At 31.5% G+C, this 27,469-nt stretch overlaps 2 protein-coding genes across 4 annotated transcripts in view; one reads left to right on the top strand and one right to left on the bottom strand.

The window, feature by feature from the left end:
* The window catches only part of LOC124357437 (NADH-cytochrome b5 reductase 3), a 43,520-nt gene extending 34,681 nt beyond the window's left edge, over nucleotides 1-8,839 (top strand). For all 3 annotated transcript variants that reach the window (XM_046809246.1, XM_046809247.1, XM_046809245.1), the window contains exon 7: nucleotides 707-8,839. In XM_046809246.1, coding sequence (XP_046665202.1) covers nucleotides 707-879 — 173 coding nt within the window. In that variant the 3' untranslated portion in view covers nucleotides 880-8,839. The remainder of the gene's footprint in view (nucleotides 1-706) is intronic.
* A 2,261-nt stretch (nucleotides 8,840-11,100) lies between these two features.
* Nucleotides 11,101-27,469, bottom strand: part of LOC124358331 — a 32,558-nt gene continuing 16,189 nt past the window's right edge. The window contains exons 9-16 of the mRNA XM_046810632.1: nucleotides 23,052-23,226; nucleotides 22,718-22,910; nucleotides 18,858-18,978; nucleotides 18,430-18,676; nucleotides 18,071-18,223; nucleotides 16,934-17,018; nucleotides 15,875-16,020; nucleotides 11,101-13,761 (exon numbers count right to left, since the gene is read on the bottom strand). Of these exons, the coding sequence (XP_046666588.1) occupies nucleotides 13,603-13,761; nucleotides 15,875-16,020; nucleotides 16,934-17,018; nucleotides 18,071-18,223; nucleotides 18,430-18,676; nucleotides 18,858-18,978; nucleotides 22,718-22,910; nucleotides 23,052-23,226 (1,279 nt within the window). The 3' untranslated portion in view covers nucleotides 11,101-13,602. The remainder of the gene's footprint in view (nucleotides 13,762-15,874; nucleotides 16,021-16,933; nucleotides 17,019-18,070; nucleotides 18,224-18,429; nucleotides 18,677-18,857; nucleotides 18,979-22,717; nucleotides 22,911-23,051; nucleotides 23,227-27,469) is intronic.

The raw sequence follows: 27,469 nt of genomic DNA, 5'->3' as shown, positions 1-27,469 counted from the left end.
GAGATTATTTATACAAACAACAGACTCGAAATATGAGATAGTAAAGAAGCTCGTGTGGAGTGAATATACAGTAATTAACACCTGAAAATATGAAACAGAGAGCTGGATTGAGGAGGATTACAAAGGGGTAAAATAGCGTTTGAAAATTAGAATTGAATGATTACTGTGTGACTTATGGTGATGCCGTCTTCACCTTCACACGGCACAGCACAGCACAGGTTTGGTCCCGGGACTGTCTTGGATTGGTCTTAAACCCAGTCTATTATTATTACCACACCAGTACGACAGGATAGCACACAGTGGGGTAATGGAGGGATTTAATCAGGGATGCTTTCCATCACCTATAACACATTCTATTGTGGTGACACAATGCTCAAATTACATGCTCAACATTCAAATATTTTACGTTACAAATTACCTATTGTTTGACTTAAAAGTCAAAACTTATAAAGTTTGAGATCCTAATCTACTATGAGTGGGTCAAATTGACATATGGTGATGTGAAAATATGTTGAATCACTAGAATTTAAAAGTTGTGACAAAAAGATGTTATTGACATATACTGAAGCCAGTGATTCTATTCCATAGGGTCACTTAATCATGTAGTAATATTCAGGTGATTTTGATTAATTCTGAATAGTATTCCGTTAGAAACATTACAAAAACTATATTGCCGTTGACTGATCAACCTTTGTTTCTTGTCTAGGATGGAAGTACAGCACCGGGTTCATCAATGCTGATATGATCCAGAACCATCTGTTCCCCCCAAGCTCGGACACTCTGGTACTCATGTGTGGCCCTCCCCCTATGGTCAACTTTGCTTGTATTCCTAATCTGGACAAACTGGGTTATGACGCTAATCTACGCTTTGCTTATTAAACTGGTACACTCATTGTATTGCATTTAAAATTGTGGGCCCACAGACAAGATGTTGTGTTTCTTAAGTTGTTTATTTAATGATTTTAAATCATTTGAAGCTTTTTATTATGTTTAGTTAATTTGTTTTTAATTTATTGTTGATTAAACTGTTGAAGGATTGTTTTTCCAAATAAGTATGTTTATTTGTTCATTTAGTATATAGCTATAGTATTATAAATATTTTTGCCTAAATTATTTTTTATAGTTGCAACCTGTTCTGATAGAAAGTGAAATAAACTTGTATTATAAATAAATATGTAATAAAAGAAAATAAATTTTTGAACTGGATGACCTCTTCAAATAATAATAGGCCTACTGGAAAGATTATTAGTTGTATTATTTGTAAGAAACAGAATTAATTTTGTGTAAAAGCCTGTGATAGTATAGGTGCTGCAATATAATTGTTTGAATTTACTTTACTGTTATTCCTGTGATGTTTGTTAGAATGTTTGTTGAAGTGAATGACAATATAGCTTTGGTCAAGTGTTGTTTCCTCCAATTTTAGCTGTTAATTCTTCCAAGATATACAAATTACGTTTTGCTATTTTGTAGCTTTCCAAACTATTCAGTCTATTCCAGTTTTTTCATCATAGGATTAGGAATTTAGTCGTAATTGGAGAAATAGTAGATTTATTTACATTACAAAATATGTCCCTATTTGAATTAAAATAAAATGTACAGTAGACTTGGGTTGGTCATGCTTTTCTAGCAAAGTGTGTTTTGATTAATCTGGTTAGCATGAGGGATTATTTAGCAGTGGTTACTGAACATCTGAATTAAGATTTCACTTAGAGATCTATGATTCAGAACATTTAAGTCCTTTATGATACTGTTATATGATACAGTTTTGTTTCTCATTGCTTCATTGTAAAAAAATGAATCAATGAATTAATGATTTTTAAACCCTAAATGTTATTCACTATTCATTAAATAAAATCAATTCAGTATTCATTAATTAAAATCAAACAATCATATTTCTTATTTAATTGTGCATCACATAAAATGTGTAAGTTTGGTCACTTATTTGACTCTCAAAAAAATTAAGAGTTTTGATTCAATGCAATATACATTAGAAAATATGAAAACAGTACCATGATTATCTCTTTTTAACAATTTTTAATTAGTAATTCCAAGAATTATATAGGAGCACATTGCATCAGTGTCGTATATAGAACATTATTTTGGGGGCTGACATACTGGTTGGTTTAAGAACTATAACATATCCTCCCAAAAATAAGTGCTCGGGAATCGTTCCCTGGACACTCGTTGATACGTTCTCTGATATGGTCTCATAGATGTGTTCTAGCTTAAAACAAACTACTCAATGGAACTGTAATGTTTGCCTTTTAAAATTTTAGGGAGGGAGGGGTGGAAATTATATATATAGTTTTATAACATTTAAAATGAAGTGGCATTCGGATGGAGATAACGTATTGTTAACTCTAGTAGTAGTGACAGACGTCGCATACCTAACTCGAACAGCCAATTTTGATGAGCAATTTCTGGGCATGCCACCACTATTTAATTTGTTGTAGTAAAAAGAAAAATATATTGTTGTGATTCAGGCCCCACTGGAAGCATCAGATTCTTAGCTGTCAACTGACATAATTGTTTTCTATAGACAAAATGTAAGAATGTACTCACTCAATCAGACGTTTTCATATAATAATTAATATGTAAGTATTTTATTTAGTGATATAAAATATAGTGTCTTTTGTTGGGTGTGTGGCATATATTTGTAGCCAATACAAATTATATTATTGTCATTGGCTATAAAATATTTGTGAAAATCATTGGTTTGTTTTATGCTATTATATTACTGTAAACAAATTATTATTTATAAATAAAAGTAATAATATAAGTAATATCTTTATTAAACACTAAGTAACTAGACTTGACTCTATTGGTAGGCCTCGTGGTTGGTAGGTATAGTGGATGAACATGGATAACCTAGATTTTGTGTGCACTTTTGAATTTTTAACTGTAGGTTCAGTTACTTTCATATCTAGCGACAGACGAAGGAAACAATGATTTAAATATATTACATCTATACATATTATATACTATTAAACACATGTTATATTGTGTAAAGTTTGGCAATAACTATATCACTCAACATTTTAAATTTAATTTATAAAAATAAGGTAATTACTATAAGATTACTACAATGGATTGAAACTCTCACCAAAACATTTAGTATAGTAGCAGTATGTATGCTTAAAGAACATATATAGAATTACTGAGCAAAAGTTCTGACACACAATCCTCATATGGATGCAAGGTCTATTCTTTGGAAAGTCAAAGGCTTGATTAACCAATTAATTGTTATTATTGTACTTCTTTTTTAATGTTTTTTTTTTAATTATCAGAATGAAAACAATAAAATAGTATTAGGGGCACATTCTAAAATACATTTAAATTTGTTGATGGAATGAGTTAAAAATAAATACCTTAAATACAAAGCATTAAAAAAATAATAATAATAATTTGCTTGAAACACGTCATTATTAACTTTGTGGACAGTGCTGTGAATAGTAAATTTGATTTGGTACAACATTTAGTAAATGTATACGTAAAACAATGTAATAAAATATATTTTTTTATTCAAATGTTTATACAGCTTTTATTTGATTGAAACATTGATATTTTTTTAAATAACATTGTTTGCAAGACAAATTAGTCCACTCAATCTAGTCATTTGGAAATCAATTAATTACATTTTATGAATAAATGTAATACTCTGTGTTTATATTTATTGTCGTTTAAGAGTTATTTTACCTTAATTTTTTGTATTTTAACATTTTTTAAATAGTGAAAAATAATTAATCACCTATGTATGTAAACAATACTTATTAAAACTAAAATGATGTATAGGAACAATACATTTTGAAAATTTGCTTTTATTTAATATATAACATTATATTTGCTTTCTTGAAGTAACCTATACATTTTTATTTATACAATGTTTTTGTTTCCTACACTTTTTAGATAATTAGACTAAGAAGGTTTAACTAACAATTTATGACTAGAAGATTGATTTTCTGAAAGTAAGCTTCTTAAATACTTGTGTACTTTGTACTCACAGCAAATAATTTTTATTTGTATTAGTGTAATATAACACTTGCCTATTGTAATTGCACTTGCCTCAGTTTTTTGTTTTGACAGTTTCCAGCTTTTTATTGGTGTATTATGTGGGAGGGTCTTTTAGTGGAAAGGATTCAAGCAACGGAATACTAAAAGGTCACAATGGAGGGGACCCATGAGTTACAGCCTGATATGACAACCATGTACCAAAATAGGCAGCTTAATTCTAAATATTCTGTTTTCATGTTAAATGATACTGCAATATATACATTCAGAAATCATAAATATCGCATTTAATAAATAGTAATTAAACTATAACTCTTGGTTTTATATACTTTATTTAAACACAATGTTTTCAATGTGTTAATTTTTATTTATTTTTCTAAGAGGTTATTATGCACACTGGGGAGATGGTATAATTCCAAAACACATGTAATGTAAAGTTTAATAAAGGACTTAAAGCCAAGGATTATAGCTAATTTGGTTACAAGCCATTATGATAACCCTAAATTGTGGACTAACAATATCATATCGCATTTAATGTTTCAATAGATGTATGCATTACAAAAAATTATTTTTTAATTAAAATTTTAGCCAAAAACAGGTCAGGCAATAAAAAAATGGAGTTTGAGGAGAGGTAATCCTTAAAAAAATATTTTAGATAATTTGTTACAAACTTAAAGAACACTGCATTAATACTGAAGACATTTTAAAATTAGTAATAGCCAATCATTTGAGATATTTCAGTTTTTAATCAAATACATGTTTTACATCAATTTACTTAATTTTTACTCATGAGGAAACTGAGTCGGACAAAATCTAGATTCAGTCCCGGGATCGTAGTGGAGAAGAACTGAGACCCTGTGTGTACAATAAAAGTTGTCACCCAGCACTATTTGATATAATATAGTTCGTAGGCTGTATTCAAAATTGTTATTAGACTCGTAGACTAGTACGGCACATAGTTATAGTATGTTATAAAAATGAGAACTGTTAAAATGAAAAATAACTCAAAGGAGTTGATGTAGTCAGAGTCACTTTGTAGAAATATACATATAGTTTTAGTCTAGTAAGTACTGTATTGTTGATTGTCTGTGAGAAGTAGTGTGGGTTGAAGTTGTGTAAGGAAACCTCGGATTCTGTATCAGGTTAACATTCCTGCAAGATTTTTAATATTAATTTAAATAATATTTTTTAATTCCACTATTACATGGATTCATTCAAAAGTTTCATTATTTATTTGAATTATCTGCCTACTTATTATGTAAAAAATCTGTGTTATTTAAGGTAAGAGTAGTTTGTACAGCGTAGCTATGCCGATAAACACAAATAAAGCTCTTTGCTTATCAGGTGAGCTTATCATGGCCAATTGAAACACATGTACATACACCAAGGACCATATGACACGATACCACACTCCCTGTGGCATAGCTCTGCTGAATACACTGTGATGCACTATTTATTACATTTGTTTATACAAGATCTTTGGTTTGTACCTAACAAACAAATAATATGTTATATAGGGGTTTTATATTTTCTATATTAATCCTGGAACAGGTAAATGGGGTATATTAATATTGGGTATTTATCTCTCATGTTAGATGGCAGCACGTGGTGTAAGGTTTTTAAAACATATCTTAAAGTTTGTTATAAAATATGTAAGATTTGATACCAATTGAAGGAGTGATAAATACAAAAACAATTGACTCCATGAAAGTTAACTTTTTTTAAATTTTCATTTTATATAACTTTTTCTATATTCTTGTGCCTACTGCACCAGCTGTAATGCTCTGTGTCATGTTCATTCTGTTGTTATTCTGCTAATCAGCTATTGTTATTTTCTACGTTTTTGTTTACTTATGAGTTATAGTGAGTGTTTAGATGTCCTGTTAGGTTACTAAAACAATACTCATATTAGAACCCATAATACATGCAAGAACCCACTCAGATTTGCTTTTTATTCATAAAATAGACCAAAACAAGTACATAAATGGCCCTATCAAGCAATTTTGATCTTGGAGATATTAAAACTATTTTAAATTGTAATGAATTCTAATGAAAAGTAAAAGTTTTCTGATAATTGAGATAAAATAATTCTATATGACCAAGAAGTTGATTGGTATCTTGGCCGAAACATAATATATGTTGGTAAAAAATGTCATATTAATTTGAAAACTAGTTTTAAACATTATTTTGTATTGAAATACAAATTGTAGGTCTCTGTAAGGCCTGTGGTTCCTCAAGAATTTTAGGATCTCTTCTGCTCTCTCGGGTTCCTTAGCCTGGATCTTTACTGTTTACTTAGTTCTTGGGCTTCTAAAAACTAAGGTTCAGTTTCCTGAAGCTAAGGATCCTTCAGACACCTCAGGGTTCTTTGTAAATTTAACTTAAGACAATACATATAGGATGTCATTTTGGTTCTGTTGTGTAAAGCAAATTACAACATTCCACCAATTTTGCTTGGCACAAATTCCTCTCTACCATATTTTGCCCTTCTTTCTTCTTATTTAATGTTTGCCAAATAAGTAGTAATAAAAAACTAAATATTTATTAAATAGTTGTGATCAAAAGTAATAACATTTTCTAATAATTTCCTTTTAGATTGTTAATGTTTAAATAAAATGGCAGTTAAAGTAATTTAATTGCACACAAATCTTAATTGTTAACACATTGATTGTGGCATTAACTTAATGTTCATGCTGTGGTAATAAGACTATTTAAGATCATTCGATATAGAGCCACATTGTACATGTTAACTACATGTATATTACAGCTAGACAGTTGTACAGTAGTTTAAAATGTTGACTGTGACTAGACGCCATAATGTGCGTGCTGTGTTGTTAGTCTACTTAAGATCACTCAGTTTAAAACTACAGTGAAGTTTGTAAGCCTTCCCGTAGGAATTACAGCCTTCCCTATTTGCGTATTACAGGAGGAAATCCTGTGCAGTAAGAATAACTCCACATGCATATTGATGCGACATTTCGCAATCAAAGTTTTTGTCCTCTATCGTGAACTGTAGTTCTTAAAATTTACAAATTAAATGCGTAAAAATGTTAACTGAACATCAGACAATAGTTGCACTCAATTCTTTGTTCTCAGCTGCATGTTAACGATCTATCAAATTTGTTGTTCCTGAACGCCATTTTGAGATGTAAGCTGGAGCTTTTCACGGCTTTTTCTCTGTGGGGAGGATTCTTGAGAACTGCTTGTAAGCTGTGTTCTACTGTTGAATTACATGTTAAATCTGAATTGTTGACAGCTACTTTAATTGGGATTTCAACTCTGCTTGTTTAAATTATTATTGTTTTTTCTGTTTTCAGTGAATTGACAAATTCTTTTAACAAAACATCTGTCATAATTTTACTTCCTATAATAACTTTGTTCAAATTAAACTTGAAGGAAATTAACATTACTTTTTTTAAAGCTAATTGCATGCTAGGGAGAAGTAAAGAAATGTATATCTACTGCTCTGAGGGCTTAAATACATTTATTTTCCCTACCTGACAAAAAGAATAATAATTTTCTAATATGTATTTGAACTATTGACCAAGTATTGACAAGTAATTAATATGAAGTTAATATCTATGGCCAATTAATAATGGTTGTTCCATTTGTTTTAAAAATCAATTTTCAAACTTTTAATGTTAAATATAAGTTAATTTTAAAATCACACTACTGTTAAAATAATTATTACTTATGTTCAAGATATTGACTTGGTAACTGTACTGGTACCTTAGTTTGTACTGTAGTGGACGAATAAGTCAATTTTTCTAAGTAAATTGTGATTTAATGTGGTGTTTAGTTGAAAGAAAAGTTTTATGATGATTGTACAGAAACTAAATATTTAAATATCTTAAAACACTAGTTTAGTACGAACAAATACCATGTTTGAAAATTAGTAAAATTATTGAAAATTATTTGTTTGTACAATTTGATTCTGTAAAATCATTTACACGTGCATGTAGTCATTGAAAGCTATATAAAAACTATAATTGGTGAAAAAATAATATCATTTTGCTTATAAGCAGTGGAATATATTACATAGTATTAGATACATAACATCAAATGACATGTATACTGTAGCTGTGTACATGTTAAACAATGTCAACACTTAGGAGAGTACAACAGCACAACTATAGCCATGTTATGGAGCTATAGTATACAATACTAATACTTCAGTTACCGAGCAGTGTAGAAGCATGAGACAACTACTGTAAGGTGTAGTAGTAAATGTGTAAACACACGCTTATGTCCTCATTTGTCCAGAACAGCAATATACACTCATGTTGTAGTGTATGAATGGTGACAAGAATCCACGAGTTTGGTTTGTTTTACATTTTGAGCTTTTTCTTGGTGGACAAGTATATAATATGGAGAGGAATCAGTGTGACAATATTTCCAGGAAATCATTTATTGTTATTGTTAAATGTTGGTTGCATGAAAGCTTTTAGTTTTTTAGTAAAATTGTTTTCATTATTACACTATAATAGATTTAAATTATAATTCAATTTAATTTTGAATTTAAAATTAAGTTCCATCCTTTAAGTTTATACAACAATTACACTGATTGAACAATTACAAATACGTGACAACGGTTATGTTTTGTATTTGAACCATGCACATTTTAGTACTTGGACATTTTTAGTCAGGGAAACACCCGTGTGTAGTAGGTAGACAGTAGTTTTAGATTAAATTAAAAATCACGTGTTTTTGTTTTGTTTAAGTTAGTATGAATGTTTGGGTGTTTGTAATTAATACTGTAGTAGTAATAGTATATTTTAGAATGGTAGAATGTATTGGTAAATCACATTCAATAAATATATTATATCAAACACTTCTGCTGTTTATACCACCTCAACTTCTGTAGACTTAAAAATTTGTAGATTTATACGTGTGTTAGAATATTAATATTCATTTTTCGGCATATATTTAAAAATAATATCTGTTATTATTTTGGGCTTGTTGTATTAATGGCTCCGTCTTCCTCAACACATCATAATGATTTTTGAAGTTAAGATGCATGGTTTGCTTACAGAAATAAATGATAAGATGTATGATCTTACAGAACTGTAGTAATAAATATGTGATTTTTGATCAACCTGAATATATTTGAGTGGTCTTCTCACATGGGGAAATAAGTTAACACATCATATATTGTATATCTAACTTTTTTGTAACTATTACCGTAAATGAGTTGGCAAATCTTAATTTGTAATTTCATTTGTAATTAATAATTATTTTATCAAGAGATCAATATGATATAGGAGTTATTAATAACAACAAAGTAAATATATCCTGTCTCATGATTCATCTGATGGAAGTAATAGGTAATTTGTGTAAAGATTGATTCAATTAATTTTAAAATAGTTTCAGTCGATATTCTGAACTAAACTCCGATCCCTCTCAGAAATAACGAAACTTATTATTCTACAACAACAATTAATTGTAAACAGTTTTGGGTTAGTTAAGTCAAAATCAAAAAGCTCATCAGTTTATTTTTTACATTAACCTAAGTTGCAAACTCAAGCCATCTTTGAACGGCTGTCATTTTTGACTTGGTTATCCATTTGAGGTCGGGTTTGCGGCTCTGTTCTCTACTAATAAAGACCTTTTATTTGATATGCATATCAACCTATGCTTACATTTAAGATTTTCTTCTGACTCCTAGCGGGCCGCCCCGCTGAGGAAGTAGCGGATCACTGAATATGTGATAAAATAAATTTTTATGTCCAGTAACTTTGTGTAAGGTTTTGTAGCTCTATTTTAAATATTTTGAAAAATATTTAACCGACCCGGGACTTTTTGGACACCCTGTATATATCAGTAACTGACAGAACAAGCTATAAACTTCAAACAATACTACGGATCTATATGAACAAACAGAAATCAAAATTTAACACATAGTGTTTTTTTCTTATTTTGTATGTAAAGTGATGATAAAGTTTCCTTCCCCTTACTGATTCTGCACTTGAAAAGTTGCAGATAAAGAAATGAAACTTTGGGGGATGTTTCTAGGCCAATAGTACCTTCTTTTTTATATATTAAAATTGCCTGTGCTTTTCTCCCTGAGAGGCACCCTCCAACTCTCAAATTTCAAATTGTAACTTCCTTTTGCAACTCCCATGTTTAGGCCTTTGAAAGGGGTGTAGTATTACTGTATATGGACCTGTCAACTCATGACTTCATTATGGGGTTTGACTCCATATGTTTAGTCATAGCGTGATATGAGACTTTACCTTGTGGCCAATTCTTAAACTATTCTGAATAAATATCTATAAGAGAACATTGTAGGCAAAATGAGGAACATGTTCATATTGTTTTTCATTGTAGTTTTTTTACTTGAGCTGAATGTAATCAATATTCAACATGCTCACTGTCAGCTGATTAAGACATAATATATTTATTGCCGTTGATCATATATACAATGAAAAAGGCATTGTCAATACACTTTTAGTATAAAACATACTAATATAGAAACAAACCATCATTGAAAACCACAAAACAGATTTAAGAGACTCAAAAACATTTACTTTACAGTTGTAAAATAAACATATATTTTAAAATTAAAACCCAATGATTTAAAACTGAATATTGACATCCATATTTAAAAACTCGTCAATAGAATAAAATGGATTATTTAAAAGCCACAAATAAAATTTTCTTTTTAAATTAGTTATGGGAGTAACATGAGCAATTTCTGGAAGCTTGTTAAAAAATCTTACACAATTTACCATATGGGATGATCCAAATTTGCAGTTACAGTGGTGTGGGTAAACTAATCCGTGACATTGTCCTACCAGTGATTGTAGATTATTTACATTAGTAAAATAGTTTTTCTTTTCAAAAGTGTTTGATATTGTATCTAACATTTATAAATTGACACACTGACAGCTCAGGATACCAAAATCAACCATCGGATAGACAATGTTTCATTGTTTCTGACAGTTAACTATACAAAAATAATTAAATAGCAACGTCTTAATTAATTAATTATATAATGTTTATTGAGAATTTCATTATGAGTATTATAGTGAACATTCATGAAGATCTGATCTAAAGTAGCTAAGATATTGAGTATTGAGGCTTTACTAAACCTACAGAATCAGAATCTCTTTATTTATCAGTTTTTACAATGTACAATGAATATTGTCATGAATAGAAACTATAACTATATTATACAATGCAACTGAAACAAAAACAATGTAACACATACAAGTAACGTCAAATAAATAACAATTATAATATAATAAATAAATCACAAAAACACATAACTACTGTTAACATATTACCTAGTAGACAATTCTTCAAATTCTATTATTCAGTAAGGTGCTAAGCTAATAAATAGGTTTTTAGATAGCTTTTTAAATGTTTAGTTGACCCTAAGAATTTCATTGAGATTGGTAGCATTCTATACAACTTTAGGCCGATGTAATTCGCCTTGTCAAAAACGTAAGTTATCACATGTATTACACACACTTTGTACCTCTGTTCAGTCTCTTGTTTTGTAACAATCTCCTTTTCACTGAGATAACAGGCTGATGTTCTTTAGCATATATTAAAGTTTGAACTATATAAAGATCATGTACTGTCATTATCTTGAGTCTTTGTATTTATTCTTTACAGAATCTCTTTAACCCAATTCAAGAATTATTCTAATTTTTTTAAGTAATTAAATTTTATTTAGATTCAAATTAGATATACCTCCTTATAAAGAGATGCTATGCAATATATATTTGAATGCCTAGTTGAAAATTAGGCCTATATAAATATTGTTTTTGAACCATTTAAGGTTATAAGAATTTAAAAATTGTTGCGTGTTGAATAACTTGATCTTTATAATTGCCATAATTAAATTTCTTCCAATTTCCAACCTAATATTTTTATATTTGCATCATGTGCATATAAACTTAGGATATTTTGAGCAATGACAAACAAACAGTGTGGGAATCCTTTAATGTAACATAGGAAAAGAAGAGGGCCAAGTATTGATCCTTGTGAATCTTCTATGGCACAGTGCTGTACTGGTAACCTTACAAAAGTCATCCAACTTTCCGGAATATGAATTAGTTCCACAAACTGTAATTTATTTACACAGGTATGATGTAAACCATTTTAATGTTAATCCCCATAACATAACAGAATATCATGTGACACACTATCAAATTTATTTTATAGGTCCATACTTACCATACCAATTACTTTTTCGTGCCTGTTTTCTGAATCATATAGATTCAATAAATTTAATGGCACCAGTTACTGTGGACCTGATGTTATGAAAACCACGCTGTACATCATCAAATAAATCGTTCTTATCTATGGAATCTTATCTATTATGCATTACCTACTTATAAATCTTTGAAATGATTGGTAACAGTGACACAAGTCTGAAATTTGATATTGTTTTCTTTTTTATGAATAAAGATTACTTTTGAAATTTGTCAGGAAAGATTTCAGAAATATAGTGGGAATTTATTAAGTGGCTCAAAATGTTGTGTCTTATAAACCCTTTACATGTTGGTTAAAGGAACATCATCGTACCCAGAGGAAGACTTGGTTTTAAATCAACTATGTTACTAACATCAGCTGAAGTAGTTTAAAGTAAATCAAAATTTTTGATATATTTGTCATATTATCACCATAAAAAGATTTGTTTTGTTCTAAATATATCCACTGTACTAACAAAATACCTGTGTAATAATTTAGACGTTTTGTTACGGTTTGAATGTAATTTATCATTGTAATATAGTAATAGGTTGTTCAAATCAGTTGTTTCTTTAACCACCTCCTCATTTTATTACCTTCCAAGTTGTATTTTATTATATTTCTGGAATTTAGTTATCTTTTCATTGTAATATTTTTGTATATTGCATGCATTGTTATGGAATTGCTTGGCCATGTTCTTCACTACTTTAGTTAAATGAGTATCTTTTGTTATTCTCGCTAATTTGGTCATGTTAATGTTGAATTAAGGTTTTGGGGTTGGAATAGTTCTTATGGTAAATTTATAGCTCTTTAAGATAACTTGCCTGAATAGGGAATAAAATTACATTTCATTTTAAAAATTAAGCCATAAATAAAAAAAAGCATGTCAGTCTCTGTAGTTATAACTCATGTACTTTCTGTAACTCTTTTTATTTCAATTAAACTACAAAATTCTCAACCGTACTTTGTTATCTCATGTGAAGTGATTAAACGATTTCTACTTTTTCTTTATATAGGGAGAATATCTTAAAAGACTAGATTTAACATAAAAAATATTTTCCAAATCCAATATTGATTGGGCCACCTTATGATAATCACTCAAAACCTCCCTGACAAGTGATATTTTAGACATGTCAGTACAGTAGATGAAGCACATGACTCAATAAAGAATTTGAATCATATACTACTTTATGTATGTGCTTGTGTTTGTTATCATTACATGTAACATTTAATACTATCTGAAACTTAATACATTTAAATATACAGGTGTGATAACTTAAAGGAATGGTTGTTTTTCACTTTATAGAGTGGTTTGTTAAGTAGACATCAATAACCAAAACACTCCTACATATACATTAATAACTAATACCACAATTAAAAGTAATAAAACTGCAGTCAGTGAGTAGTCAAGTTGTGAAGTGTTGAGATAATATCATTGTAGAGAAGTGTTCTGGCATCCACAGACCACATGAAGTCCAAGTGGTTGAACTGATCATCAGGTACTGGTGTTACTTTTTGGACATTGGGCAATTTTTCCACAGCATGATAAACATCCTGCAGCAAACATGGGCAATGTTAGAGAAGTGCTACTAGGTATTCTACTTAAGTCTTTAAACTCACATTTTTCATTATATATTTATTTGAGATATCTCATTTGAAATATATTAGTACGCATTAAAACACTTAGTTTTTCTGGTTGTTAAGACAAAATCATAAATGATAAACTTCAAACACTTTTATGGCATTAGTTATTTTCATATAACTATTTGATATAGCCTATCTCGTTTTAAAGATTTTAGTATGTATTCAAATACGTTTTAGTTATTTTTATTAGTTATTCAGGAAAAATCTCAAATTTTGAACTTATTATATATATTTAAAATGATACACTATACAAAAAAATAAAGGTGTTGGTAAGCTTATCAATCATATCTTTAAAATGAGACATTCCATGGCCGAAAATAAGTAAGCGTAAAGGCTTTTGAAGTTTAACATTATTCTTTAAGATAATTTTTCAGTTAAATATAGAATCTATTAGTAGTATAGGCTAAAATTTGCCTCAGTTATATATTAAGTATTCACTTCACCACATAGTGATATAGAATATACAAACTGCACTGTCTTTAATTATTGTCACAAACATACCTATTGATATATTTTAGTACTATATTGTGAAATTAACCTTATCTTCACTCCTATTACATAGGTACATTAAACTGACTTAGTACTAATAAGAACGTAGCCAGGAAAAAATTTTGGGAGTGGTCCAGACATCTGATATTTTCCAGTAGTGGACAGAGAGTAAGGACCCATTTTGTTCCTTAAAAAGTTCTCGACCCATTTCTTTGTTGAGAACAATCTTTCAGCAGTACATGTCTGTAATACTGAATTATTTAAATAATAATAATTGTTTACTAAAAAAATAATTGAACAACTTTAAATTTGGGGGTCCTGTCACTGCCTACGTCCTTGAACTTTGATAATATAAAACAATTAAGTTACAAACAAAAAAAGTAAATTCATAGGATAAACTCTAATTCCTAGACTGGATTTTTTAATCTTTGCTTAAGTTGTGGAAGAGAGTGAATGTTCAGTATGTTGCCATGCCTTTTGCAGCATATAAAAAAAGTCTTGAATATAATTTGATACAATCATGAGTGTGTAATTGTCGATGATCAGTACCCATATCTGTCAATGAGATCCAATTAATATTGTTTGATTGAGGAATGTATAATAATTTTATATATTCACTTCTATGCTTTTAACAGTTTAATTCATATTAAGATCTAGTCCTGCACAAAGTAGTAAAGAACCGGTTAGCAAAAGTTAAATAGAACTAATGTTGCTGTAATAAATGTATTATTTACTTTCCTGGGTGAAAAATCTGAAATTAGCATTGATCAAGTTATGAAATATCCAAGAGTCTATTGTATTATATTATTTAATTAATAAACCAATATTTCTTTATTATTTACTGAAATTTTTTAACAATACAGTCATAAACACATAAAAAACCTCAAAATAATAATTTTTCTAACGAATAAATTTATATTTACAGTGTAGATTATATATATGACTGATTATATTTTATACCTTCAGTATGATACCAAACATTGTCCTTAGTGATGTCCAGTAAAAAGTGCTCTTAATTCCTATTTAAAAGTTAGTACTGAACTGTTGAATCATTCCAATTATGAGGAAGACAGAGTACATGTATAACTCAAACGTGTGTAACACATACATGCTGGTGTGGGGCTCTAGACACCCATGCCTTGACATTAATTACCTGAGTCCGGCGTGGTGTTCTAGAGCCCCACACTTTATATGATCTGTTTGATGAGTTTAACCCAGCCGTATTTCCAATAGACTTATCAAATGTATCATACAGCATTTTGGAATGGTTTTTAATGCTTTGTACAAAAAATCCATTTTTATGGGTTTTTTACATATATAGCGCAAAATACATACAACATATTTAAAAACTCAATAAAATTGTGATCGTCATGAACATGTTAAAGAAGTAAAAATGTGAGAATGAACCTTAAGTGACATACTAATCGAAGACCCACTTCCGAACCCTAACACCTCTGACATGTCAAAGCCTTGTCAGGAGTTATGGCTGATGACTATTTTTACCAGAATTGATGGTTAAGAAGTTTATATTTACCTCTGGAACTGACAACCAGTCATTCATCCCATAGTATACGTATATAGGAGACTTCACACTGCTCAGGTCATATGTCGGAGGGTAGAATGAACAATACTTCCTTAAGTTTCCCCATAGTCCGTAGTCAAATTTCTGGAAGCCCGAACCTGAAATATACCCAATAAGTCAATGGAATAAAATATGATAGTGAATTTAATGTTAATGGACATTATTGGCTTTGCTAATAGCAGAGTCCAGACAAAAACATAATGATCTGTGCACGTGTCAAGTCAGCAACCACTACTATTCTAATCCATCATAAGATGCAAAGCAGTAGTTATTAGTGTTTAGGTAATTAGGTTACAACAATTAGGGTACCAACAAATAAAAAAAACTTTCTGTTCATATATATATATATATATATATATATATATATATATATATATATACATATATACATATATACATACACAATTATTACAATTGGATTTTAGGATAAATTGGAAACAACTATGTACTGATGCAAAAATACTATTAAGTATTACTATAATGTTTGATTATATAAATAGGTTAATAAGAGATTGCACATAGACTGCCCCAAAACTCTGTAATAACACATATCTGAGAAACAATCTCCTGTGAGCATAGTTGAAAACATCATCTAGGGACGTTTTTGATGAATTTTTATGAGAGGGTAATGAGTAACTCAAGAACTTTAAATGGAATACCCATTGGAAGTTAGTAGCATTTTTTTAGACTAAAATTTTGTTCACTACCGAAAAATGAGGGTTATAGATATAACCAAAATATTATTTTTTAAGTAATGCCACAGTATAACACCTCATTAAAAAAGTAGTAAGTTAATCAAAGAACAATAATATTGAAAAGAGGTCTTTAATGACTCAATCTAACATTGTGTGGAGTTAAAATTAGAATTTTACTTTTATTCAAACGATAACTATTTTGGACATAGTGGTCAAACATGGGTTTTACTGATGTTGGTTTTGTTCAATTGTTAAAAGATTAATACAGGGGCGGAATTATTAGGACACCAAGTGTCTGGACAGGTGGCTTTATTACCTCTATCAGCAATCTGTCTGAAGTGCCTGAGTTGTTTGTATGATGTCCCAGCTGGCATGTATTGAAGCACAGTCAGGAGCGAAGTCTAGAAACACATTTTTATTACTATATTAGTTTTAAATGAGGGGCCGATGATAAGTAATACCTCCAAGGTCATTACTCTGAAAATATCAAAATAGCTTACCAGACTTAGATTCGTTTGAAAGATACATAGGTCAATTAGAAATGTGACATGTAACATTTTGATTGATTACTTTAGTCTGATGTTCTTGTACAATATGAGTGAGAAAAGTTTACTAATGTGGTTTAACCAAAGAGCAGTAATTTAGTTATTTGTCAGAAGATTGTCAACTTATTGTATTCATTGGCAACTGACAGGTTTTACAGGAAAAAAATCAATTTTAGTACTTCAGTTGAAGTACAGACATGTGGGGTCACCCCCTCTACAAAAGTTCAAAAGTAATGTGAACCTTGGAAAGCTTATGTTGATCTTTTTTTGGCATTCACAAGGTGTGATTATGGCATGAAAGTGGTCAAACCATCAATTCTAATGCTAACTGTGAAATATTGGGAAGCTAAAAGCTAGGGTTAGATGAATTCAACTATAGCGCATTGAATTCTTACAGCATCACAGTAATACAGCCGACAAACGTGGGGAAAGATTCAGCGATTGGGAATGGAGCCCATCCCCCACCATCCTACAGCCCAGATTTAGCACTGTGTGACTACTGGCTCTTCCTGTATCTAAAAAGTTACTTATAATGAGTTCCTGATGAGAAAGTTAAATTGCACAGTATTACACTGGCTCAAAGGTAGAGATGCTGACTTTTTCCTTAACAGAATGCAGAAACTGATACATTACTCGCATAAATGTGTAGAAGTAAGTGGTAATTATACTGGAAAATGTCTGAAATATTTAATATTTTCTAAGCTTAATTTTGCACTTAAGTTTTATTTTAATTATGAACATCTAACAGGTATTAGGACGTTGGAGGATTTACTTATCGACCACCTCTAGTATAATATTACAGTTCATTAAAAAAAATTTTAAACTTGGTATGATCAAAAAGTAACACAACAGTGTGATTTATAATGTTGGGCATGTCTACAATTTAAGTTTGAACTTGAAGCATTTACCCTATTGAGGTCCTTTTCTCCAAATCCAGCAATTTTCATTGTTTCCTTGCAAATAAACTTGAACTGTTCCTTTGCACAGATGTTACGGTCTATCCAAAACATGCTGTCTGAGTGTCGGAACACCTCAGATATCCCAAAAACACTCGCCATTCCCTATAAAAAAACCAGACAGGTTACATGTATTTTTGTAGTTATTGAAAGTTGTTTTTAGATGATCTGTATGAATGATATACAATAACTTGTGAGTAGTATTGTAAGAATAACAAGGATGAACAAATATGTACAATTTTATTCCAATCTATCTCGTTTTAGGGTGTCCTGTTTAAATGATACATTGTTAATACAAGTTATGGACTTACATTTAAAATAAAATGCAGTTTATTAAGGTAGTTGGCTAGGGAGCTGCGGACGTTCCAAGGAAAAGCCACAGGAGCCAAGGCGACCATGGCATGTATCTTATGCATGTACTCCGGTCTAGTGGCCCCCAGCACGAAGTACATGGTGGTGCCCATTGAGTGACCGATGTAGAACAGTCTCTCGTGGCCGGTCACATTTAGTATATAATCAATGGACGCGGGAAGGTCATAATAGCCCATCTCATGCCAGCTGAAAAATCCATAAGTAAGAAAACTACTACAAAACGCAACTTATAATATAAAAGAGTAATTAAATATATGGTTTTAATTAAAACCCTATTGGAAAGGACATTTCTATAGACCAAATCATAAGCCTTATAATTATAAAGTGGCATTTTCTAAATTTTAATTTCATCTTATCTGTTTGTTACCTGAAATCCCAAAACTCGTTTTCATCTTTATCAGGATCATACTTGATATGTCTCCTGGAGTAAGTGTTACCTCTAGCATTACCCAGCCACACATCAAAGCCTGCGTCTGCCAGCGTGTAGCCTGGAAATATTTTCATCTTATATTAGAAAAACAATTTGAGAAATAGTTATTTACAACAAAAGGCTCAAGTTTTCAAATACATGTCACTAGAATTAGCTGCCTGTGACAGGATCACAATGTGCAAGTTCTGCATTTTATTATAATAATAAAGACAATATAAAGAGATAAGAAGAAGAGATCAGATATATAACTGGCAAACCAAACTGAAACAAGAAATGTTTTCATCCATATAAAATAATAACATATTTTATGGTTTAATATTGCTAAACAATTGTTATGTACAGGAGCAAATCCAAAAGGTGATATTTTTGAGGACCACTAGGAAATATCAGATACTCTTTGGTAGAATAAAGTGCCTCTCAGAGAAAAATATTGTATTTAAAATATAGAATGGTAGGTTTTGAACCTGTTAAAGATATGAGTTCAGTTTGATAAGTCAGTGACTTTTTTAATTTCCTGCGCAGTAATTTAATAGTGCTGCAGTCAAGTGTAATGTATCAGTGGACAACTTTCTAATTTTGAGCTTGTTGCGTCGTCAGTTGGTGTTTAATAGCCGTTGAAAGCAGACAAACTCGTGAATTTTCACGAAAGTGGAAAAAGTGAATTTTGTGTGTTGATTTAAGCATTACTTTATTTGTAAAACATCCATCACCGAAACTGAGGGAAGACTTGATTAATACTATATGGACTCGGCGACTTCAATTTCGATGGTGGTTTACAGAGTTTCGTTGTGGTTGTACCAGCACTAGTGATGCCAAACGTTCAGGTCGCCCAAAAGAAGTGATCACGCCGGAAACCGTCGATAAAATCCATGAAATGGTGTTGGACGATCGGAGAATGAAAATGCGTGAGCAGGTATCTCAACTGAACGGGTACATCACATTTTACACGAGTATTTGGATATGAAAAATCCTTCTGCGAGATGGGTGCCGTGATTGCTCACATTCGACCATAAGCGCAACCGTGTGACCACTTCAAAAGTTTTTAGCGATGTTCAGCTGTAATACAAACGAGTTTTGGTGCCGTTTTGTAACAGTGGACGAAACATGGATCCATCACAACACGCCACGGACAAAGGAACAATCGAAACAGTGGGTTCCTCGAATGTTCGTGGTGAACGTGGACCAAAAGCCAAGATGAGTATATCGGCCCACGAGACCATAGCCACAGTTTTTTTTGGGTTGCACGGGTTGTCATTCACATCGATTACCTAAAGAAGGATAAAATTATCACCAGCGAATATTATTCAGAGATCTTGGACAAATTTGACGTTGATTTGAAGCAAAAACGGCCCCATTTAGTGAAGTGCTGGTCCATCAAGACAATGTACGTGTGCACACTTGTCTAGTCACGATGGTAACACTCCATAAATTCGCTACGAACTAGTACTCCTTCCAGATTATTCTCCAGATCTAGTCCCCTGCGACTATTTCCTGTTTCCAAACTTAAAAAGATGGCAGAGCGGTAAGATATTGGGTCGAATGAAGTCATTACTGAAACAAACGCTTATTTTGAGAGCATTGAAAAAACCTATTATTTGAAGTGAATAAAATAGTTAGAATAACGCTGGACTAAATGTATCAAGCTAAAAGGTGATAATATTTAAAAAAACGTGTATTTGCCGAAAAAAATTGTTTTATTCAAACAGTCATTAACTTATCAAACAACATTGCTTCCAACAAAAATACAAACAATAATGCTTTATTTAAATTTGGTCTATGCAAAAATAAATTTTGAAACTTTTTATTTTAATAAATTATTGTAGTATTATCACTCTCAATTACGTATTTTATTGTGAAACATGTGTTACGTTGTTTATCAGTATAGTAAAAAAATGGATTATTACTACATGTATTAAGCATTCTACATTAAAAGATAGTTTTTTATTATAAACATATTTTTTACAACAAAAAATCCTAATTGGATGATCATAGTAGACAGCTTACTACAACCAGAGACCACAACTACAAGAAACTGAGAGGGACCTTGTGTTTATCGTCTCAAAAAGACAACTAATACGACAACTAAAGACAACTCGTAATTTAGATTTGATTAGTAACAGTCTTTAAATATAAAGTAAAAGTTAGACATTGTCTCTTATATCTGCACTTCTAGCAGTTACCTGCTCTTTTGCACGGAATTTAGTAGGCGTTGCACTTGTATGACCACTGCTGATTCGAGTGAATTATATTTCCGACGCCAATGTTGAGTTTGCCTTGTTACCACAATCAGGAAAATATGTTTATATTTATGGTAATTATAATTTACTTTGATAGATAGTAACATTGTCTTTTATATTTAATATTGGATAAAAATGTACAGCTAAAAGCTAAAAGTACAGTAACAAAGACACTACGCGTTATAAACTAAAAAATATTGATAATACTTTAGAACGTGTAGAGCTGGACTGTACATTAGATAAAAAGCACAGTTCAGCGAACTTTCATCGTAGCGTAGTCTTGCCGACTGCTTCAAAGGGCGTCTTCGGACCATCTTATGATTTGTGGCATCTTATAAGATATATGAGTACTTACCTAATCGCTGAAATATAAAACGGCGTTAAAAATATTTGTACTCACTATAAATGTAAACAAATAATAAATAACAGACAATGTTTACACGAAACAGGTAATTACATTAGAAATGCTCTGTTAATTAATATTTCACAACTTCAAAGACCAGTGGGGCGTATCCCGGAGGGATTATCAAAATAAAAATAGACGTATATTCATCCCAGGGACCCTAAGAATGTCCATGTAAAATTCCAGCGCAATCGGTTGAATAGTTTACGCGTGAAAGCGTAACAAACAAGCTTACTTTCACATTTACAATATTATTATGATAGGATTAGGATTATGAGGGGAGCGCTCGGGTATTCCATTGAATGAATCAGAACGGTCGGACGGATCTTGTGACGTCACAGTATCAGGAGTCCGGCCTGTACTATGGTTTGGCTTTGGATCGAGCCAGAAGGACTGTTTGGATGACACTTTGTTATCCGCATTTCCAGAACGATCCAACAACCTAACCAGTGTAAACATTTGAGATTTGTCTAAGTATTAATTCAAGCCATAAGGACATATTGGATTAAACTTTAAAGAATTACACACTTTACAACACTTAAAAAGGTGAACTCTTGCCAAGAACACATGATTGTAATAATTCCCTTGCTCTCGCCTACGTCCTGTCAGACAGTACTAAGGAGTTTCTTAAAATTGATTACTTAGTCCAGGTCAAGTAAAAATCCATTAAAATTGGTTTTTTTATATATTAATTATTATTTTGGGACCAGACCAGAACTCAAAAATGTCAAATGAAGATTAAGTAATTAGCATGATTAATTAAACCAATTCGTCAATTTTTTGTAACATAGCTACCAGTACTGCCTGTTACATACTAATTGTGAAGTACGAGTATAATGTCTACATATCACAGTGTGACTCATATGTATCGTTCTTTTAGCTGTGAAATAACTATAGTCCTTTAATTTTATATTTTATCCAGTAAATAATATTTTAAAGTAAATTATATTACAACAAAAATAGTAACGGTACGCACATTTTTTACGCTTGAATATTCATTAAGTAAGTTTTCACTACGAAACGGGCACTATTGAAGTACCCAAAAACTTACTTAATGAATACGTATTGGATCCTGACACAAATTATTTGTATCACCACCTGAAAAACTGTTAGTTACAAATTGACGAAGACGTTAAAATAGAAGATGAGATATTTACCTAGTGAGTGGTTTGACAGAAGCCAGGCCGAGCTGGCAGCCAGTAGGCCATGCTGCAGGAGTACAGGGGGGCGCAGACTCTGCTGGGGACCGGACTTTCCGTAGGGGATGCGATGGTATCTCAGGATATAGCCGTCTTCTGTAGTAATATCATGGTTCTCCAGACGGTAACCCATCCGTGCAACGTGTTCCTCCTACAACCGTAATAATTACATGAATATCAGTTGCGTACTTTTTGGGCAATGATATAATTCGGAATACGGTATTAGGCTAGTTGTGAAACTGTAGTTAAAACATATTTCTGATAAAAATAGTTTTAAAATGGTTAAACTTACAATTGGTAGTGGTACTGCATCGTCGAACAGATTAACTTTGACGTCTATTTTTCTTGAAAAAATGCTGAAGCAAAATATAGATTTGCAGTCACCTGCTGCAGAGACCTGCACGTGCAAGATCGCCGTCACTAGGACTGCGAGTAGACCGGCCCCGGTACTGACCATTTCACTGATACTCTATCGACTGTTGGCGAACTGACCGCTCTTGCTGACTTATCTCTCTCTGCCCGCGTCAGATGACTCAGGCACCGAACTGATGGCAAGTCGCACTTTGTTTTCCACCAGACCTTATCTACGGATTATGAGTCTACGGCTATCATTCATGGTTTTTGTTTCCTTGTACGTTATTCTGTTCTGACTAATCGTTGACGTTTCACTTTGATCGGACAAACGTACGTTGATGCTATGTTTACAGTAAACTGTGCAATCCAATACAGTATTTTGGTTGATATTGTGAAAGTGTTTCAATCTGTAAATGTGACGAAGCAGCCCATCCTTCTTCTCAAATGTAGGGCAGTTCAACGATCGAGAGACGTTTCAGAATATTTCCCAATAATAATAAACATTATTGCCCAGTACAATGCAAATATTATATTGACATAAATACAGTACATGAAGAATATACGAGAAGTAAGGTAATCAGTAATTTGGTTGATATTGTGAAAGTGTTTCAATCTGTAAATGTGACGAAGCAGCCCATCCTTCTTCTCAAATGTAGGGCAGTTCAACGATCGAGAGACGTTTCAGAATATTTCCCAATAATACTAAACATTATTGCCCAGTACAATGCAAATATTATATTGACATAAATACAGTACATGAAGAATATACGAGAAGTAAGGTAATCAGTAATTTGGTTGATATTGTGAAAGTGTTTCAATCTGTAAATGTGACGAAGCAGCCCATCCTTCTTCTCAAATGTAGGGCAGTTCAACGATCGAGAGACGTTTCAGAATATTTCCCAATAATAATAAACATTATTGCCCAGTACAATGCAAATATTATATTGACATAAATACAGTACATGAAGAATATACGAGAAGTAAGGTAATCAGTAATTTGGTTGATATTGTGAAAGTGTTTCAATCTGTAAATGTGACGAAGCAGCCCATCCTTCTTCTCAAATGTAGGGCAGTTCAACGATCGAGAGACGTTTCAGAATATTTCCCAATAATAATAAACATTATTGCCCAGTACAATGCAAATATTATATTGACATAAATACAGTACATGAAGAATATACGAGAAGTAAGGTAATCAGTAATTTGGTTGATATTGTGAAAGTGTTTCAATCTGTAAATGTGACGAAGCAGCCCATCCTTCTTCTCAAATGTAGGGCAGTTCAACGATCGAGAGACGTTTCAGAATATTTCCCAATAATAATAAACATTATTGCCCAGTACAATGCAAATATTATATTGACATAAATACAGTACATGAAGAATATACGAGAAGTAAGGTAATCAGTAATTTGGTTGATATTGTGAAAGTGTTTCAATCTGTAAATGTGACGAAGCAGCCCATCCTTCTTCTCAAATGTAGGGCAGTTCAACGATCGAGAGACGTTTCAGAATATTTCCCAATAATAATAAACATTATTGCCCAGTACAATGCAAATATTATATTGACATAAATACAGTACATGAAGAATATACGAGAAGTAAGGTAATCAGTAATTTGGTTGATATTGTGAAAGTGTTTCAATCTGTAAATGTGACGAAGCAGCCCATCCTTCTTCTCAAATGTAGGGCAGTTCAACGATCGAGAGACGTTTCAGAATATTTCCCAATAATAATAAACATTATTGCCCAGTACAATGCAAATATTATATTGACATAAATACAGTACATGAAGAATATACGAGAAGTAAGGTAATCAGTAATTTGGTGCCATGGACGTAACTATATAAAAGAGCCTCCCGCAATCTAATGAAAATGTCAAGTAAATTAATTGATGCATAAATTACGTTTATAAATTCGCTAACACTATGGTAATCACCTTAAACTGAATGTTTTTAATGGCACTTATGTGATTTGAAAATTTCAATTGATATCGTGGAACCTGTAAAATTCTAAAAGGTGATCTGCAAACTAATTTGTACTCTCAAACATTTCAAATATTAACTACATTCTATGTTAGCCTCAACCTAAAATAAATTAAATCCTGGATTTACCTTGAACTAATTTTTTTTACACTTTGTCAATAGTTTGTTTAGTATTGTAGGTTCTGTCAATTCTCTTCTCTGCCCTTTTAATGGTGCCCAAAGCAAGATCACATGACAGGAAGGGGTATCCATGGATGAGGTAGTATTGCCACACATTTTCACAAAAGCATTAAAAAAATCTAACTAAAGTGTATTTTTGTTCGGTCTGTCCACCGCAATTTTTGCTGAACAAATACAGAGATTTTATATTTCGCCTTGGTTAAGTTTCTACGTAATCATAAATGAAATGTTACCTCATTGGGAGTTTTACAGCATATTCATTCGTGATACACAATTTATTAAATCTTAATTATAACCTAATTTGTAAAGTTTTATTTCTCTCATCTGAGATTGTTTGGAACGGTGAGGCAGTTGTGATAAGAGTAGATTATTATCAGTATTCAGATTTCAGAGATAGAATGAAAACCACAAATGTTATAAGTGGTTATTAATTTGTAAATAAAAACAAAAGATCGTTTGATATAACAAAGCATATGAATCCGAGTACATGCTTAGCTAACAAAATCTAAATGTAAAATAATTAAACACACACACACACACACACACACACACACACACACACACACACACACACACACACACACACACACACACACACACACACACACACACCAACTTCGTTTTAAAGTTTGCATTTTAAAATACTGTCTACTATTTATTAGTGAGGGAGTAAAGTAACGGTAGAAGGATTTATTCCATTATTCCCTTACTAATGTTACATACTTCCAGGTCGTAATACGTTTGCGGAAATCAACGGTTCACTTTAACTATAGTTTCAATTATGACTTTGATCTTCACATTTCTTTCTAGAGTTTTGGATTAGTTTTTTTGAATTATGTTTTTAATTTTGAAAAATACAAAGTGGAATTAAATAATCGTTTTGAAAATGACGTTAAGCATCTCCTGTTTACGGGGTTACTGTTTACGAGTATATAAATAGTTTGTTTAATCGGATAGATTCCGTCAATTCTCTTCTTTGCCCCTTTGATGGTGCCAAGTCTATGATCACATAGCAGGAAGGGATGGTCACGGATGGTGTAGTATTGCTATACATTTTAAAAACGTCACATATCCACAAAATCAATATAATTGCCCAATAATACTCAGTTGATTAATGTTTTCACGAGATATGAGCAAACTGATCGAACTCTTACCTTGAACTTGTTATTGCTTCATTAGGACTCTAAATAGGTTATTTTAGGGTTAATTACTTCTATTGGGCATCGGTTGTAAGGACATTGCATAGAAAAGCTCTTTCACATTCCATGTCATAATAATGTTTAATCAGTGACGAATACAACAATTTTAGAGTTACGACTTCTTCCGTATGAGATTATTAAACTAACATATCTCCATAATATGGTGCTTTAGAAGATAAAGCTATACTTTATTCCGTTTTCATGAACTGGCATAACCCAATTTACACTAGTTAGAGAAAATGTAATCAGCGTCAAAACAACTCGTGCGTACTAGATGACGTATTGATCAACTGTTTGATAATTTAATTTAATTTTATTTCCATATTCATTCAATCGTGTCGTACGTAAACAAATGCGTAACAGTTTCATGATTTTATAAAATTCATTTTATAATATACTCGCTTTGATAATATCCAGAAAACTACAGGAAAACTAGGAGGTTCTAAGCAGTCACCTACTTAAACTGGTTCAAGCGTAAAAATTGCCCTTTAATCATCCACAGAGAACATCTGTTATTAACTTACCGCTACTGTGATAGTAAATACTAAAACTGTGAAGGCAAATATGTATTAGACTGCTATCACATCACACATATTAGGCAGTGAAAAGACAAAGGATATCAAAGCAATTGCTATCAATAATGCTATCTAAAGGGCTATCAATAATGCTATACAACAGTTTAACGTCTATTCATTCTCTCGTTTAAAGTTTGTTATTTACGATGGATAAATTAAAAGGATACAAGATTTCGGACATTTTCCAAAGTTATATGTTACAAATATTGTATGTTGACGTTCAAAATTTTCAGTTGTTGTTCATGAATTTGGTAAATTCATCGCTACATCTTTATTATATATTTAATTTTTGTGCCTTCAGGTTTTTCACAACTGATCTTCATCAACTTTGGACGTGATAGACTCAAATACTTGAAACGTAGTACTCTATTACACAACATGTACCGTATATAACATGTTACGGTGGCAAATGTCTGAAAT

The sequence above is a fragment of the Homalodisca vitripennis genome, chromosome 3 (assembly GCF_021130785.1).
Source record: "Homalodisca vitripennis isolate AUS2020 chromosome 3, UT_GWSS_2.1, whole genome shotgun sequence".
NCBI lineage: Eukaryota > Metazoa > Arthropoda > Insecta > Hemiptera > Cicadellidae > Homalodisca > Homalodisca vitripennis.
The sequence above is the reverse complement of the archived record's forward strand: the minus strand, read 5'-3'. Positions and strand labels throughout refer to the sequence as shown.